Source organism: Carcharodon carcharias, chromosome 11 (genome assembly GCF_017639515.1).
Source record: "Carcharodon carcharias isolate sCarCar2 chromosome 11, sCarCar2.pri, whole genome shotgun sequence".
NCBI classification, from domain to species: Eukaryota; Metazoa; Chordata; class Chondrichthyes; order Lamniformes; family Lamnidae; genus Carcharodon; species Carcharodon carcharias.
Genome location: NC_054477.1, coordinates 61,404,480 through 61,421,796, shown reverse-complemented (window position 1 = coordinate 61,421,796; position 17,317 = coordinate 61,404,480). Strand labels below are relative to the sequence as shown.

The 17,317-nt window shown below is 42.6% G+C and overlaps 1 protein-coding gene across 1 annotated transcript in view; it reads right to left on the bottom strand.

Moving 5' to 3' along the window:
* Positions 1–15,169, bottom strand: part of c11h11orf65 (chromosome 11 C11orf65 homolog) — a 78,357-nt gene extending 63,188 nt beyond the window's left edge. The window contains exons 1-2 of the mRNA XM_041199032.1: positions 15,046–15,169; positions 6,534–6,667 (exon numbers count right to left, since the gene is read on the bottom strand). Of these exons, the coding sequence (XP_041054966.1) occupies positions 6,534–6,562 (29 nt within the window). The 5' untranslated portion in view covers positions 6,563–6,667; positions 15,046–15,169. The remainder of the gene's footprint in view (positions 1–6,533; positions 6,668–15,045) is intronic.
* Between the last annotated feature and the right edge of the window lie 2,148 nt (positions 15,170–17,317).

The window sequence follows — 17,317 nt, the reverse complement described above, 5'->3', positions numbered from 1 at the left end:
CAGGAATTCAGGAGTAATCAAGGGAGCACAAAATGGCACTGTTCTTCGTGTTGGTAGGGAGGCAACGTCTAGAAATGGCATGGAAGCGCAGGGCTCCGCAGAAAGGTGGGAAACAGCCGCCATTAACAGAACAACAAAAAGCAATGGTTTAACAGATAAAAATCACATTAACTATAGCAGAATTGGAACCAGACAGCTCACAAATGAACGACAATTTAAATGAACCGAATGTTTCTACTGCCATCGCAATGGGCACATTGTGCAATATTGTAAAGAAAGATTGAGGCAAAATTTCAAACAAAAAGGCAGAAGTTGTGAAATTTATATAATGGAGGAACCAGAAGAAACAGAGTCAGGACTTAATATTGAGTTCAACAATTTCACATCATGAACTCTCTCCTCCATCCCCACCCCCTTTCCGATCCCCCCTTTTCCAATAATTTATCTTTTTTTTTACAAATATATTTTTCTTTTCCCACCTATTTTTAAATTTATTTCGATCTATTGTTTCATCTCCACCTTTTAGCCCATTTCGATCCCTTCCCCCCACCCCACCCCCACTAGGGCCATCTGCCACTAGCTTGTCCTGTTTACTACCCTTAATGTCCCCATTAGCACATCCTTTAGCTAATATCACCACCGTCAACACCCCTTTGTCCTTTTGTCTATGACATCTTTGGCAGTTTCTTCTTGACTTCCACCTAGCACTGGCCCCCTATCGAGCTCCTCTTGTCCCACTCCACTCTACCAGCTTATATTTTATCTCATTTCTATATTTTTAAGTTCTGATGAAGCGTCATACAGACTCGAAACGTTAACTGTATCCCTCTCCGCAGATGCTGTCAAACCTACTGAGTTTTTCCAGGTATTTTTGTTTTTGTTCCAGAAATTTACCCACTACACAACTTAAAAATGGGTAAAACACAGCCAATCTACATGACAGCAGAAGTCAACAGAAAACTCATTCGAATGGGGTGGATACAGACGCATCCACGACAGTCATAGGGAAACACACGTTTAAGTATCTGAGTGAAGCTGGAAAACTCAGATGCCAGACTAAAGACATATACTGATGAAAACATATGAGTAAAAGGTATATGCAAGGTTCCAGTACAACTCTGCTAATTCACCCCTGAAAGTGGTAGCAGGGAAGAGTTCAACTCTACTTGGTCGGAACTGGCTTAAGGAAATGAAGTCGGAGAGGACTGAGATTTTTCAACTCAGAATGAGAGATCTGCAAGAATTATTACAGAAATATGCCTCTGTGTTCAGGCAAGAGCTTGGGGAGATTCAGGGGCTGTAAGCTAAAATCCACATGAATGCTGGAGCAACCCGCAGATATTTCAAGGCAAGGCCAGTCTCCTGTGCATTACGAGAAAAAGCGGATATTGAATTGGACAGGCTGGAAAGGTTGGGAGTCTTACAGCCTGTACAATTTTCCAAATGGGCAGCTCCCATGGTTCCAGTACTAAAGCCTGACCAAAGTGTGAGAACATGTGGGGACTACAAGTTGACCGTTAGCAAAGTCGCCAGGCTTGATAGGCATTCTATATCAAAAATTGATGAATTGTACTCCAAGCTGGCAGGGGGAACCACATACATGAAATTCAACATGAGCCACACTTACCAGCAAGCTAGAAAGGGCCTTTCGGGGTTTTGTGGCCAACACCACACATAGGGGGTTATATCAGTATACCAGGTTACCCTTTGGAGTCTCTTCGGCTTGTGCCATTTTCCAATGGACTATGGAAAATTTACTCCAAGGACTTCCCCATGTGGTGGTTTATCTCGATGATGTTCTAGTAACAGGACTAACTGATGAAGAACACCTGGCTAACTTGGAAGAGGTACTGAAGCATTTCTCACAAACTGGAGTATGTTTGAAAAGGACAAAATTATCTTCCAAGCAAAGGAAATGATTTACCTGGATCATAGGGTTAACTCACAGGGCCTTCACCCAGTAGAAGACAAGGTAAGAGCTATTTGTGAGGCACCAATCCCAAAAAATGCCATAGAACTCAAGTCCTTTTTGGGAATGGTTAACTACTACGGTAGTTTTCTCCCAAATTTGTCAACAGTACTGGCTCTATCATACGGGTTATTCAAGAAAAACCACAGATGGACCTGGCAAGCCACACAACAAGCTTTTACAGCAGTAAAGCAGTCACTGCATTCATCAGCCCTGTTGGTACATTTCGACTCAAAGAAAGAATTGATTTTGACCTGCGACGCATCTTCTTACGGAGTAGGGGCAGTACTCTCTCACCGGATGGCTCCAAACAGCCTACTGGCTATGTCTCAAGAACAATCAGTGTGGCAGAACGAAGATACTCACAAATAGAGAAAAAGGCTTATTCACTGTATTGAGCATTAAGAAATTCCACCATTATATCCATGGTTGCCATTTCACCATCGTATCTGATTACTAAGCTTGTTTGGGGAAGATAAGGCAATACTATCCCCTATCGCCTCAGCACGCATCCAAAGGTGGGCACTGACTCTAGCTGCTTATGAAAACACTTATAACTAACAGCCGGGAAACCAGATTGCCAATGCCGATGCGCTGAGCCAATTACCTCTAAAGGACATCAATGTGAACATCCCCATTCCTCACTAGCTTGTCTTGTTATTAAGCTTTCTGGATTCATCACCAGTGAATGCCAAATAAATAAGAGAGCGGACAGACCGCAATCCAGTTTTGTCTCATGTCAGGGAACAAGTCTTGCAAGGATGGTCTAATGAGCCAAAGTTGGACGAAATGAAGCCCTATTTTAACAGGAGATACAAGCACACCTGCCAGGATGGCATCTTACTGTGGGGAGCAAGAATCATATGCCTCCCAGAGGAAGACAACCTTTATTGATGGAATTGCACAGCGTGCACCCCGGCATTTCCAGAATGAAAATGTTGGTGCACAGCAGCTTATGGTGGCCTGGGACACTGAAATCAAAAACATGGTGAAGAGCTGCATGCAGTGCCGACAGGTGCAGAAATTGCCTCCTTCTGCTCCACTGCATCCTTGGGAATAGCCAGGTAGCCAGGAAGGCCATGGGCCTGCCACCACATTGACTACGTGGGGCCTTTTTAGGGCACGATGTTCCTCTTGATTATAGATGCTTACTCCAAATGGATGGATTTATATGAGGTGAAATCACCCATATCTGCTGCCACCATAGACAGGTTGCATCAGAGATTTGTGATACACGGGTTACCAGAAATAATAGTGTCTGATAATGGAACAGCATTCACTAGCGGGGAATTCCAGAGATTTACAAGTCTCAATAGCATAACACATGTTAAGACTTCACCATAGCATCCTGCATCCAATGGGTTGGCCAAGAGGGCAGTCCAGATCTTCAAGGCTGGAATGAAAAAACTAGGTGGGGACTCCATAGCAATGAAGTTATCACGTTTTCTGCTCAGCTATTGGACTACACCACATACGACCACCAGTATTTCTGCTGCAGTGTTATTAATGAAGAGAGCTCTCAAGACATGTTTGAGCCTCTTAAGGCTGAATTTAGGGAGGAGGGTAGAGAGAAATCAGGAGGCCCAGAAAAAGGAACACGTTTACCAGAGTCATGAAAGAAACTTCACTGTAGGTGAAGCAGTTTTTGCAAAGAACTTTGCATATGGGTGTAAATGGCTATAAGGTGAAGTCAGTGCAGTGGCAGGACCCCTGTTCTACTACATATCGGTTGAAGGTTGGATAATCAGGAGACATGTAGATCACCTCAGGAAATGGGAAACAGATCCTCAAGAAAAGGTGTGCCAAACATTCCCGTTGGAGTCTATACCACAGGTAGAAGGAACTCCTCTTGCTTTGGATGTACCTGTAGGCCCCGTTGAGCCTGAGAGAGTCGAAGAGGCAAACTTACAGGTTCCCACAGGGAGCCTAGTGGACAGATAACTCCTGAGAGGGAGGCCTCAGATAACCATCCGGAGTCGTAGAACTACGATGGTCGACACGTTTGAAAAAGCCTCCTGAGAGACCAAATTTGTAAATAGTTAATATATTGTAAAATGTACTTTCAAGTAAAGGGGCAGGGATGTGGTAATCTGAGGTGTAATTCACCTTTAAGAGAATGTGAGCAAATTGACCACGTGACTGTTAGACCCAATAGCTGTGTAGCGTGGGCTGCCATGTTAATGTTAGTCTGGAGCAGGGTCTGGTTGGTGAAGCATACATCATGTTAGTGCTCTATTGTCTTTTTGAATAAATAGCATGTGCTTCATTTCATATTGGTCTCTGCCTCTGCAGTTATTGTAATTGACTCACCTGCCAACAGAAAAGCATGCAACCAGTTCACAAGCAAAGTGACCCCGTAGCAGAAGATAACAGGAGCCATCCCAAATCAGGAGCATTCCCTTAACAATCACCTTCACTTGAGTTAAAAATAACAACTTCCTGCAGACACTTGTTTTGAGTCAAGCAAGTGAACCACCTCTCCCCCAAAGAAGATAATCGTCAAGAGATATTACCTTCCCCCAGGTAGCCATTTTAATAACTATCAGCTATGTTATAAGTACCCAGATCTAATAAGGGTCCGAGGGTCTCTCTTAAAAAATCTGTACCTCCCCACTTTGGAGTACACAAGAGAGGGGGTTCTTAAAGCTGCATACAGAATACTACATGAGACGTTATACTTTGCCAAGTTATTTACAAATTTATTAAAGAACTGTAACTTGCAATACACTTCAAGTGGATAAGTACATTGTAACGGTAAAGATTATAGAAAGATGGAAAACATAATCTTAGTTCTAATATAGAATCCAGTATTAAAAAAAGACTCTTACTATACTACAGAATTGCCTTAGAATATCCAAGCGAAGTGTCATCTTAAATCCCCAAGGGTTTTAGCTATCTGTTGAGCTGGACACTCTAGAGTTCAACTCACTTTAAAATGTCCAGCTGTAAAGGCTTCTATTTTATAATCTATTGAATTGAATTACATAATCCTTAGCAGCTGTAGGTATTACCTCTTTGTGTAAACCCTCCCCTTTTTATAAGGCTATATTATATTATTGATATTGATTTAATTATTGAGGTTTGCTTTATTATGTGAACATTGTGAATGTTTATCTGGTCAATAACTGTTTGTCACATCTTTCAGTAGCAATGCCTAAAATTCTTAATTTCATAATTTGTATTTTATAAAAAGGGGTTTAAAACTTAAAATTTACTGCATGGTCAACTTAAGATGCCTTTGTCTATGATGAGGTCATCAAAGGCCTTAAGGTCAGATCAAAGCCTTAAGATCAGCAAAAGTTGAATCTTGTAAGAGTGAAGTGCAATATTCCAATTAAGTTGGTTAATGATCTTAAATTAATTGATAATTTAAGGTGTTCTGTACTATCTAAAGCTAATGTGTGATGAATCCTTGTTTTATTTATCATTTATTCAATTCTAAGCTATAATGTCCTAATTATATATGAATTCTACCTATTATCCATATTTCACCAAACTAATCAATATTTCATGAGTGACACAGTTTGACTGAAGCCATGAAATATCAGCTTACTGCCATGCGAGCCCAGACTGCTCCCATTATAGCTATGGGTTGCTGTGTGCAAAGGAGCTTACAGGGTGTCACAGAAGTCCAGCAATCTGTGCTGCAACAAATTATTAGGATGATTGTGGTGCTGTCCCAGAAGAGTGGCAGTAGCTCTATGGAGCATGGGTCTGCCATCCTCTCAGGACAGCATTCATCCTCTCATTCAGCTACTCCACCCTTGCTGTTCACTGTCAGCCAGTCAGTGCAGACTGTTGCCGTTCATGCTAAGATACTTCAGTCCACAGCCAGGTCTTCCAGGCCCAAAGCTGTACAAGGCTGTCTTCCAAGGTCATCCCGCAGTCTCCCATCCTTGGACTAAATCTAATTATTTCACTATACCTAATCATATCTCCTCAAAGTCTATGTTTTTCCAAAGTTAAAAAAAATACAGCTATCTTTCTCTGCCCTGGTAACTGAGAGTCCTTAAACTAGGCATAAATCTAGTTGTCCTTCTCTGAACCTACCCCAGGGCCTCTATCTAACCCTCCATGTGATGGGGCCAAAACTGGACAAAATATTCTAGATGTGCCCTAATCTTCCACAAAGAAAGGATAGCATTTCTCTTTTTATATTTAATTGTGCTGGCAATATATTTTTATGCCCTATTGGTTTTCACAACAACCTCATTTGTCCTGAAACTCCAATGGTTCATTCATTATAACCACTACAATTCTTCCCTCATTCAGTGGCCTTGAGAATTAATTCCTGCAATGGTATACACATGCTTTCGGTTTCCCCTACACAAATGCATGACACAACATTTGTCTATATTAAAATACATCTGGCAGACGTGGGCCCACTCATCAAGTTTGTGTGATTTGTTCAGTATATTAACTTTTTTTTACTTGAGGGTTAAAATATTCAAAATCCAGGAGGTCCCAACAACTTTTATTGGGTTATAAAAGATCATAAATGTAACTGAGCCATTATAACACTAAATTTTAACAAGATGTCTAAAATTCCAAATCTGTCTCTTACCAGTTTGTTTGTGCTATTTCTTCAGTCATTTCTTGTTCACTGTCAAGCAAGATGTCATTAATTTAGCAAAATTGCCAACGTATCAGATGTCTGATGAATCCACTATACAGTTAAAGAACTGATGTGTCTTACACCTACAATTTAAAAAATACAATAGTAGCAACATGTCTATCATTATTTGGAATTAAATATAGCACATTTATTCAAGAGCTCTTAATTCTACTTGTTAGTTCCTTCTGATAATTATCACTAAATTTTATACAAATCCTAACCAATTGTTTTTTTTATTCGTTCATGTGATGTGGGCATTTCTGGCTAGGCCAGCATTTATTGCCCATCCCTAATTGCCCTTGTTCAGAGGGCATTTATGTGTCAACCACATTGCTGGGGTTCTGGAGTCACATGTAGGCCAGACCAGGTAAGGATGGCAGATTTCCTTCCCTAAGTGACATTAGTGAATCAGGAGGGTTTTTACGACAATTGGCAATGGTTTCGGTAATGATCATCATCAGACTTTCAATCCCAGATTTTTATTGAATTCAAATTTCACTATCTGCCATGGTGGGATGCTTATTGCTTCTCATTGCTTTATCCACATTTTCAAAAGATTATTTGAATGTAACTGCTGCTCATTTCTTTTGTAAACTTTGCATAATATACCTTATGCATGAAAAATATCTAAGCTGAGTGAATGTGGATTTAAGTATGAGATTTCTGCCTTTAGAGAATATACAGCAACAGTCATATCTGAGACAAAATATGTTAATCAATGACTGCATCCAAATGTACTTTAGTATTAACATAAATGCACATGAAACATATCCATAATACAGTATAACCCAGTGGCTTATTACTTTTAAACCATATCTGCATCACCATGAACACACATTGGAAATTACAGTTATGCTGCTTACAGTATTCTAGTCCACATTCACAACAGGCCAGGTATCGACCTTGAAGATTTAAAGTTACTGTAACCTTTTTCTATTGGAACTGAATTTGTCTGATAATATTATGTAAGTAACAATAATAAGGGTGTGCCTTGGAAGCTTGTTACTGGTAAGTGTTGCAGCAAAATTTCTTTTGACAAAAGAAAACATGTTTGATAAACTGATGTCACTATAAATTTAATAAAGGTCCCCGCCTAACACAGAGGCTCACTGCGGCCAGAATGCATCACAAAATCTGGCCTGCTCACCTGATTGGATTAGGGCCAATTTTAGAAAGATGAGGGAGTGAGCCAGCTGAGGTGAGGTAGAAAGAGAAATTGGCACACAGAAGTGTGCACAAATGGGATGTTTTTGAAAAAATATTGTAATAATAAAGAATGAACTTAAAGAAGAAAACTCCTGTAGTTTTGGAACACTATGGATAAATTAAAAAGTTAGTAATTTACTGGCATTGAAAAAGCAGGCCCATGGGCCTTACAGTTCTTTGCTGCAAAATGTGACATGACTTCATTCCAGCACGTAGACCTACACTCCTCCTGTTATGGATAGACACATTTGCAACAGGCTGATTGATGAGGGTGGGGTCATGCAGGTTTCCCTCATGTTGGTTCTCATAACATTTGCCACAGACCCAGTCTGGCAGCTATGTCCTTCAGGACTCTGGCCAATTCAGTCAGCAGTGGTGCTACTGAGCCACTCTTGATGATGGACATTGAATTTCCCCACCCAGAGTACATTCTGTGTTTTTGCTACCCTCAGTGCTTCTTCCAAGTGATATTCAACAAGGAAGCGTACTGATTCATCAGCTTAGGGAGGGTGGTAAATGGTAATTAGTAGGAGGTTTATTTGCCCATGTTTAACCTAATACAATGAAGCTTCATGCGGGAGGATTTTCCCCTCGTTGGGTGGGTGTGGCGGGTGGGCCCAGGAATGGCCACGAGATTGACTGCTGCCCACGATTGGGCTCCGAGCACAATTTCACTGTGACTGGCCAATTAACGGCCAGCCATTGTGAAAGGCACGCTAAGAGCCTCAGCGCTGCCGGGATGGGGAAGGGAGGATCGCGAATGCTGAAGTGTGCGCTTGCGTGGAGCAGCAAGCACTGATAGCTCCCTGGAGGCACAGAGCTGCCTCAGGGAGCTGAAGGATTTTAAGATTAAAAATAAACTTTTTACATAAGATATAACCATGTCCCCACATGTGACTCAGTCACGTGAAGAGGGACATGTAAAAAAAAATGTTAAAAAATTTTTATTGTTTTTTTAGTAATCATTGGAAGCCTCATCCTGCCCATGGATGAGGTTTCTTTAAAAATGCAAATGCCGCTTTGCCTATTCGCCCGCCTGTCAACCGAAAGGTTGAGCAGGCAGTGAAAAATGCAACTTAATTAATTACTTAAGGGCCTTAATAGGCCTCTTAATGGTCAGCAGGCCTGCTGCAGTCTCTCACGTGCGCCCGCCAACCAAAAGATCTACACCAGGTTTATTTAATTAACTAAATTTAAATTCCTTCTTATTCACATCTCTGAATCATTAGTTCAGGTCTCAGATTATGAGTCTAATAACGTAACCACTATGCTACTGTATCCCACTATTCTAGTATAGGTCTGGGAAAGTAATCTAAGGTTGAATTTCAGTTTATTAGAAAGCACGTCTTTTGTACCATTTATCCACAGTTTATCACCCACTCATCACTGAATTCCCATCCTCATCAAATTCCCATTGTGGGAGTCCCTATTCCGACTCCTTTCCTGGCTCACCCCATGATGTGCACTTGGCTTCCTTCAGGCCATTTTTGATTGCACTTCTTGCCATCTCCACTGGTCTTGCAAGATGAGTTCTCACAAACCAGCTATGCCCTAATTCTCAAAAACAAAACTTAAAAAGGCAGCATTTTCCAGTCGGCGAGCGGGGGCAGGACCTGGTTGCCGATGCGTAAAATGATGCGGGGTGACGTCAGGCGTGTGTCCCGATGCCAACCCGCGTCATTTAGATTTTCAGTTCAGCCGGCTCAGCTGCACGCCCACCGACCTGTCAACGGCCTTTTAAGACCATTAAAAAAGTAATTAAAATGATTAATGGACCTGCCCGTCCAACCTTAAGGTTGGTGGGCAGGCGAAGAGCCCAGACGGCCTTCCAGAAAAGCATGAAACCTCATCCATGGGCGGGATGAGGTTTCATGAGGGATTTAAAATGTTCAGAAAATTTTTAAATAAAAGTAATGGACATGTCCCAGCTCATGTGACAATGTCACATGAGGGGACATGTCAGGAAAATTTTTTCTTACTTTTAATAAATATTTAAAACTTCAACCGCTCTCCCTGAGGCAGCACTTTGCCTCAGGGAGATCTGTGCACTCTTCCGCGCACATGCATGAAAGAGCGCTAAGACCTGCTCAGGGAATCCACTCCCATCAGCAAAGGGAGCGCACAGAGTTTCCAGGCAGACATCACACTGGGTGGGCCTTAATTGGCCTGCCCACATAAAATGGCGGCGCGCCCCTGCCCGCTCCCACACAACCCCCGCGAAGGGGGGAAAATATTGCCCAAAGAATCTTTTGTGTGATTTGTATATTGGGCCAAATGTTGTGGGTTCTCTCATTTTATACATTGTTATTAAGAACCTAATACTTTAGGTGTGGTACCGTGAGAACACAGTCAGTCTGCTGCTCTTTTTAGAACACTCCTGGCAACTAAAATGGGCAGAACACTGACAAGTTTAGCAATGCAGCAGCAACAGCCAGCCAATCTCCATATGAGCAGCTAGTCTGTCCAGTACAAGTTCTGATTTGTCTATCAGGATCTAGAGAAGCCCGAGGCCTCTGAAGAAACTTGTCAGGTGGATTCTTTACACTTACGTCATTGAGGAGGCAGGTGCTGCTCCTGCTTCCACATTAACAGTATGGGACATTGCCAATCTGTGTTCACCAACCATCTCCCTGACCCACCCAAGAACTTATCTGAATACCATGTTGACTTGTCGGGCCCAAATTGGTAGGCTATATTGGAGCACCCACAGCTTGCTCATCTGAAGATGGAAGATGGAGGCTTAACGATCAATCTATGACAGTACTTGGGCCTAATTCTATTAGCCTGCCACACATTTCACGCTTTGATATAGTTGCAATAGAATTTACTGCTAAACAACCACTTCAACTTGTAATGTAATGTGACATACTGCACCCATTTTTGACATTTATGGATTGCTATGTAATGTATTTTAGCCAATGGCACCAAGTGATACAGAGGTGTCTGAAATAAAAGACTGAGATCTCTCCAAAGTGGAAAACACTTTGAAACTTATTTTCCTGGTTTAGATGAAACAGATAGATTTGTTGAGAACTTCATAATGGATAGAGTTCTGTTGAAGTTCTGTTTGCTAAATATAATTTGTTTGAAAGCTGTTTCTCCTTCATTCAAATTATAATCACATAAAAAAGTCTTTGATAATAACCCACAACAGCTTTTTGAATTCTTTTCACAAGGGTTCGGTTTCACTAGCCTTTGCTACACATCTGTAAGAAACATAGAAGTAGAGTTAAGAACATGAAATATTTTCAGTAATCTCCTTCCCTAAATCTATGGACTTCATTTTAAATATGTAAATAGGAGAAATACATACCCTAAAATTAAAGTCTTGTTTTCCATTGTAGTTCAAATTTGTTATCTTAATTGGTATTTGTAACCATTATAGTATATTAAATTCATAACTTCACCAGGTTATCAATTGAACAGCAATTATATAGACAACCTGTTCTTCAGGCCATGTTTGTCTGTTCCAGCATATGTCATATAACAGATTTTGTTAGATTTAAAATCAATTGCATAATTATTTTGGACCTACTGATATAGTTAGGCAACAGAGTTGTCTCATGGGTTAACAATGCTGGGAGGAAGAGTACCATATAACTTCTGTAAACAAGAGACTAATCTTATTTTGCTAACTCCTCTACCCACAAGTGTCCTTTTCAAGCATAATTATTTGCAGGATTCAAGAAATAAGCTCTTTTGCTAAATTGGTTTGTGAAGATTTTTTGTCATTAGCAGAGCAACTTTTAAAATGTTATTAAGTGTTAAACTACACCCATGATCTATGCCCTCTACAATATGTGGCAGGGGAGATGTGCTGGATCTCGATGTCCTGCCTTCTGGCTTCAGAGAGATGCCGGATGCCCGGCCCCACTCACTGCAGGGAATTCCCTGTGGAGCAACTGGTCCCCACCAGTAGAGGGAGGATGCTGGGCAGGGAACTTGTTTGGCCCTGTGGGCCACCCCTGGATGAGAAGAAATGCCTCAGCAGGTTGGGGGTGGACCCTGAAGTCCAGAGCGCAGGGTGAAGCAGAAGGGAAGAATCTGGAGCTCTCAGCATGGGCTGGAGAAGCCAGAAATAAAAATAAAAAACTGCGGATGCTGGAAATCCAAAACAAAAACAGAATTACCTGGAAAAACTCAGCAGGTCTGGCAGCATCGGCAGAGAAGAAAAGAGTTGATGTTTCAAGTCCTCATGACCCTTCCACAGAACTGAGTGAATATAAGGAGAGGGGTGAAATATAAGCTGGTTTAAGGTTTGGGGGGGTGGGGAGAGAGAGAAGTGGGGGGTGGGATGGGGTGGTGTAGTTGTAGGGACAAGCAAGCAGTGATAGGAGCAGATAATCAAAAGATATCACAGACAAAAGAACACAGAAGTGTTGAAGCTGGTGATATTATCTAAATGAATGTGCTAATTAAGAATGGATGGTAGGGCACTCAAGGTACAGCTCTAGTGGGGGTGAGGTGGAAAGACTAGCAGGGCATAAAAGATTTAAAAATAATGGAAATAGGTGGGAAAAGAAAAATCTATATATAAATCTATATAAATTATTGGAAAAAACAAAAGGAAGGGGGAAGAAACAGAAAGGGGGTGGGGATGGAGGAGGGAATTCAAGATCTAAAGTTGTTGAATTCAATATTCAGTCCAGAAGGCTATAAAATGTCTAGTCGGAAGATGAGGTGCTGTTCCTCCAGTTTGCGTTGGGCTTCACTGGAACAATGCAGCAAGCCAAGGACAGACATGTGGGCAAGAGAGCAGGGTGGAGTGTTAAAATGGCAAGCGACAGGGAGGTTTGGGTCATTCTTGCGGACAGACCGCAGGTGTTCTGCAAAGCAGTCGCCCAGTTTACGTTTGGTCTCTCCAATGTAGAGGAGACCGCATTGGGAGCAACGAATGCAGTAGACTAAGTTGGGGGAAATGCAAGTGAAATGCTGCTTCACTTGAAAGGAGTGTTTGGGCCCTTGGACAGTGAGGAGAGAGGAAGTGAAGGGGCAGGTGTTGCATCTTTTGCGTGGGCATGGGGAGGTGCCATAGGTGGGGGTTGAGGAGTAGGGGGTCATGAAGGAGTGGACCAGGGTGTCCCGGAGGGAACGATCCCTACGGAATGCTGCCGGGGGGGGTGAAGGGAAGATGTGTTTGGTGGTGGCATCATGCTGGAGTTGGCGGAAATGGCGGAGGATGATCCTTTGAATGCGGAGGCTGGTGGGGTGATAAGTGAGGACAAAGGGGACCCTATCATGTTTCTGAGAGGGAGGAGAAGGCGTGAAGGCGGATGCACGGGAGATGGGCTGGACACGGTTGAGGGCCCTGTCAACAACCGTGGGTGGAAAACCTCGGTTAAGGAAGAAGGAGGACATGTCAGAAGAACTGTTTTTGAAGGTATCATCATCAGAACAGATGTGATGGAAGCGAAGGAAATGAGAGAATGGGATGGAGTCCTTACAGGAAGCGGGGTGTGAGGAGCTGTAGTCGAGGTAGCTGTGGGAGTCGGTAGGCTTGTAGTGGATATTGGTGGACAGTCTCTGGTGATAGACTGTTTTTGTTTTGCAGAAGCCTGAGAGAGAAAGGAGAGCAGGGCAGCAGCAAGGAGCAGGAGTCTGAGACTGGTGAGTCACAGTGAGAGAGCCAGCCCGGCCATGAATAGGAAGTACTGAAGCCTCTGACTGTGGCTGGAACACTGGAAAGCGGCAGCAGAGCAGGCAAACAGCTGCAGAAGACCTAGTTGGACTGCCTGGTCAGCACCCCTGAGTTTGAGGGACCAGGAGAAGAGGACGATCTCTATGTGTCTGGGAACCAAGGTAGTCTAATTCATGTGATCATGGGGAGTCAGCAAGAGGAGCTCCTCTGCTACCAGCTGATTACAGATCAGGAGTTAAGCTCTCGACGGTATCCTGGTGGATCTGGAGCACCGGCTGTTAATACCCACTGTAAATAGTTTGTTCATCTAATTTAAGCTTTACCTTTAATGTTTATCAATATCTGCCAGTGGGATAAAAGATCCCTGTTTATAACTTTCGTGCAGTCCATGTGCTTGAACCTCATGTTACAAATATACACCACAGCACCGGTTCACAGCACTAACATATAAGCATTCATAAAATGTTGTAGCAGGGAAGGCCATTCAGTCCTTTGGGTCAGTGACAGTTCTCTGTCAAAGAAAGACTTGCATATGTACAGCAGACTTTCACAAGCTCACAACATTCTAAATTGCTTTATAGTTAATGTACTCTTGAAGTGTAATTACTGTTGTAATGTAGGAGAAACATCAGCCATTTTGGTCCCAATGATAATGCCAGAGGATCCATTTTAGTGATGTTGGTTGAGAGCTAAATATTAATCATAGGACGATTTTCCTGATCTTCTTCAAAATAGCACCATGAGATTTTTATGTCCTCCTGAGCGGGCAAAAATAGGTCTCGGCTTAAACTGAAAGACAGCAACATCAACAGTGCAGCACTCTCTCAATAATGCCTATTAACCTAGATTATGCTCAAGCCACTGGAATGGGACTTGATCTTATAATCTTCTGTCTCAGAGGCAGCACTATGATCACAGAAATACGGTTGATACCATAAAGTTGTTGTTTTAAAGGCCTGGCTCAAAGAGATGGGGTCACTTTTCATCTTCAGCACATAGGTGTTAATTTGGCAAAGTGAATGACTTTGTCCGATACAGAATCTGCACATTTCACAATTTCCACTTGATCCATTTGGTGAAGCTGAAAATTTACCCAATTTATTTCTCTGACATCCTGCCTAGTAAAGTGATGAAGGCTGATCTCCTTAGACTTGGTCTGTAGGTATGGGTGGTTGTGTCAGAGTAGCAAGTCAATACTGTTCCAGATGTAAACACACCTCTCTGCCATGTCTCCTAAGACCTCCTTCCTCCTCTAAAAAGTGCAGAGGTTTGCAGTTCCTATGTTTGATGAAGGGCCACTAATCAGCAACATTAGCACTGTTTTCCTCTCCACAAATATTGCCAGACCTGCTGAGTATTTCCGACCATGTGTGCTTATATTTCAAATGCAGTGGTTTACCTTGTGTCCATATTTAGAATTGTTGTGGCAACTTAAATTGTCACCGGCAACAAGCCTTAAATGAAAACCCCAAATTAAGTCCGTAAAATGCAAAACAAGTCATAATTCAAATCAGCAGCAAGTGCAAGCGAGTGGACATCGAGTACTGCAACAGCAAATAATGGTACATCCTTTTCTTAGGAATGCAATCTACAATTAAGATATATTTTATATGGTACCTGTGTTAAATGGACCTGAAGGACTTCTCGCACATTCCCAGCTTTTGACCATCAATGTAGCATAAACAGTGCCCTGGGCAACTCTGGAGCTGTTCCTTCCCTGTGGGCTGGAGCGTCCCGTCGCTATGGTTACAGCGGAAATGATGTCACAGTTGGAACGTTCCCAGAGTTGCTGGGAGTTTGCCGCGCGGGCGTAGGTTTCGTTGTCCCTTCTCAGGCTGGTGTAGCGTTGACATAAAATAGGCAATTGCCAAATTCAGCACCTCTTCCTGCTTCTGAACAGGAACTCGCTGATTATTTCCAAACGATGCAGTAATTTGTGATTTTGAAATGTTACCTTGTGTTTCTCTCCACTTCCATCCTCCTTTCCCATCCCCACCCCTCCTAAGTCCATCCCAATTCACTTGGAGCTACACTTTTAAACATTACTAATCTAGCCTTTGGCACTCCATTCACCCAGATATTTCTGCAGCTACCAAAAAATCAACCAAACTCTCACTTCCACCTTTGATTCCCCAGTCACCATTAAGACCATTGAAATTAAAGCAAAAGACTGCAGATGCTGAAAATCTGAAATAAAAGCAGCAAGTGCTGGAAAATTCCAGAAGGCTGGCAGCATCTGTGGAGTGAGAAACCAAGTTAACATTTCAAATTCAATGTGACTTCCTCACGTTCCAAAGAAGAATCATATTGGACTCCAAACAATAACTCTGTTTCTCTCTCCACAGGTGCTGCCAGACCTGCTGAGATTTTCCAGCACTTTTTATTTTTATACTATTAAGACCATTACTCTCTGATCCTAGGCATTTTCCCAGAATGGCTGTCATCCCTGTTCCCTTATGTTTAAGGACCACAAACTTGAAAGGATATGGTGGACAACAGGTTTACCCATCCATCACCAGATCTGGCTGGAACACAGAGCACTATCGGGCCCTATCCTTGTCTGCCAAAATTGCTCACAATTCCGGAATCATCTGGAATGCAAGATAACCGCCAGCTTCTTTTCTCTATTGCAAACCATTTTCTTAAATCCCTTCCCGCGCCCCCCCCCCCCCCCCCCCCCCCCCCACCGTCTCGTTCACATTCAAATCCAAAAAGTGTGACGATCTCATGGGCTTTTTGGTCATTAAAAAGCTGCCTTTGCCACTTCCCTCCCTTACACTAGCTAAGCAGACCAGACTTCCTCTAAGGTTTCTCCCAACCGTCGCCCTAGACCTGAACTAGCATCTTTCTCGAGTTTCATGCTTCTCTCCTTCATTAGCCTCTCATTAAAATCTGCCATCTTCAAACACCAAAACTAGGCCTTTCAGTCCTTGCAAACCACCACCCATCTCTAACCTTCTTTTCCTCTCCAAAATCCTTCAATGTTCAGCCGCATCCTAAGTCCATACCGATCTTGCCTGGAACTCCATAATTAAATCCCTCCAATCAGGTTTCTGCCCCTGCCACAGTATCAAACCGGATCTTATCAAAGTCACAAATAACATACTATGTGACTGTGACAAAGGTAAACTAGCTTTCTCATCCTTCTCTAGCCTTTGACACGGTTGACCACACCATCCTGCTTTGCACTGCCAGTCAGCTGGGTGGGATTGCATTCACCTAGTCACATTCTTATCTATCCAGTCTGAGAATTGCCTGCAAGGGCTTCCCTCTCCAGCACCTCTGCTGTCGCCCAAAGATCTCTCCTTAGCTTCTTCCTATTTATCATCTACATGCTACCCCTTGGCGACATCATCCAAAAATACAACATTGGTTACTACATGTACACTGATGAACCCAGCTCTACCTCACCACCACCTCCCTTGACCCCTCCACTGTCTCTAAATCATCAGACTGCTTGTTTGACATCCAGTACTAGAGGAGCAGAAATTTTCTCCAGTTAAATATTGAGAGAAAGAAATACTTGCATTTATTTAGCCCCTTGCTTGATTTGGGTGTCATAAAGTGTTTTACAGCATTAGGGGGTGGGAAAGCAATGGCATAGTGGTATTGTCACTGGACTAGTAATCTAGAGACCCAGGGTAATGCTTTTAGGGACCAGGGTTCAAATCCCACTACAGCAGGTGGTGGAATTTGAATTCAATAAAAATTTGGAATTGAATCATTGTCAATTTTTGTAAAAACCCATCTGGTTCATGAAAGCCCTTTAGGGAAGGAAATCTGTCATCCTTACCTGATCTGGCCTGCACATGACTCCAGACCCACAGCAATGTGGTTGACTCTTACATGCCCTCTGAAATGGCCTAGCAAGCCACTCAGTTGTAACCAA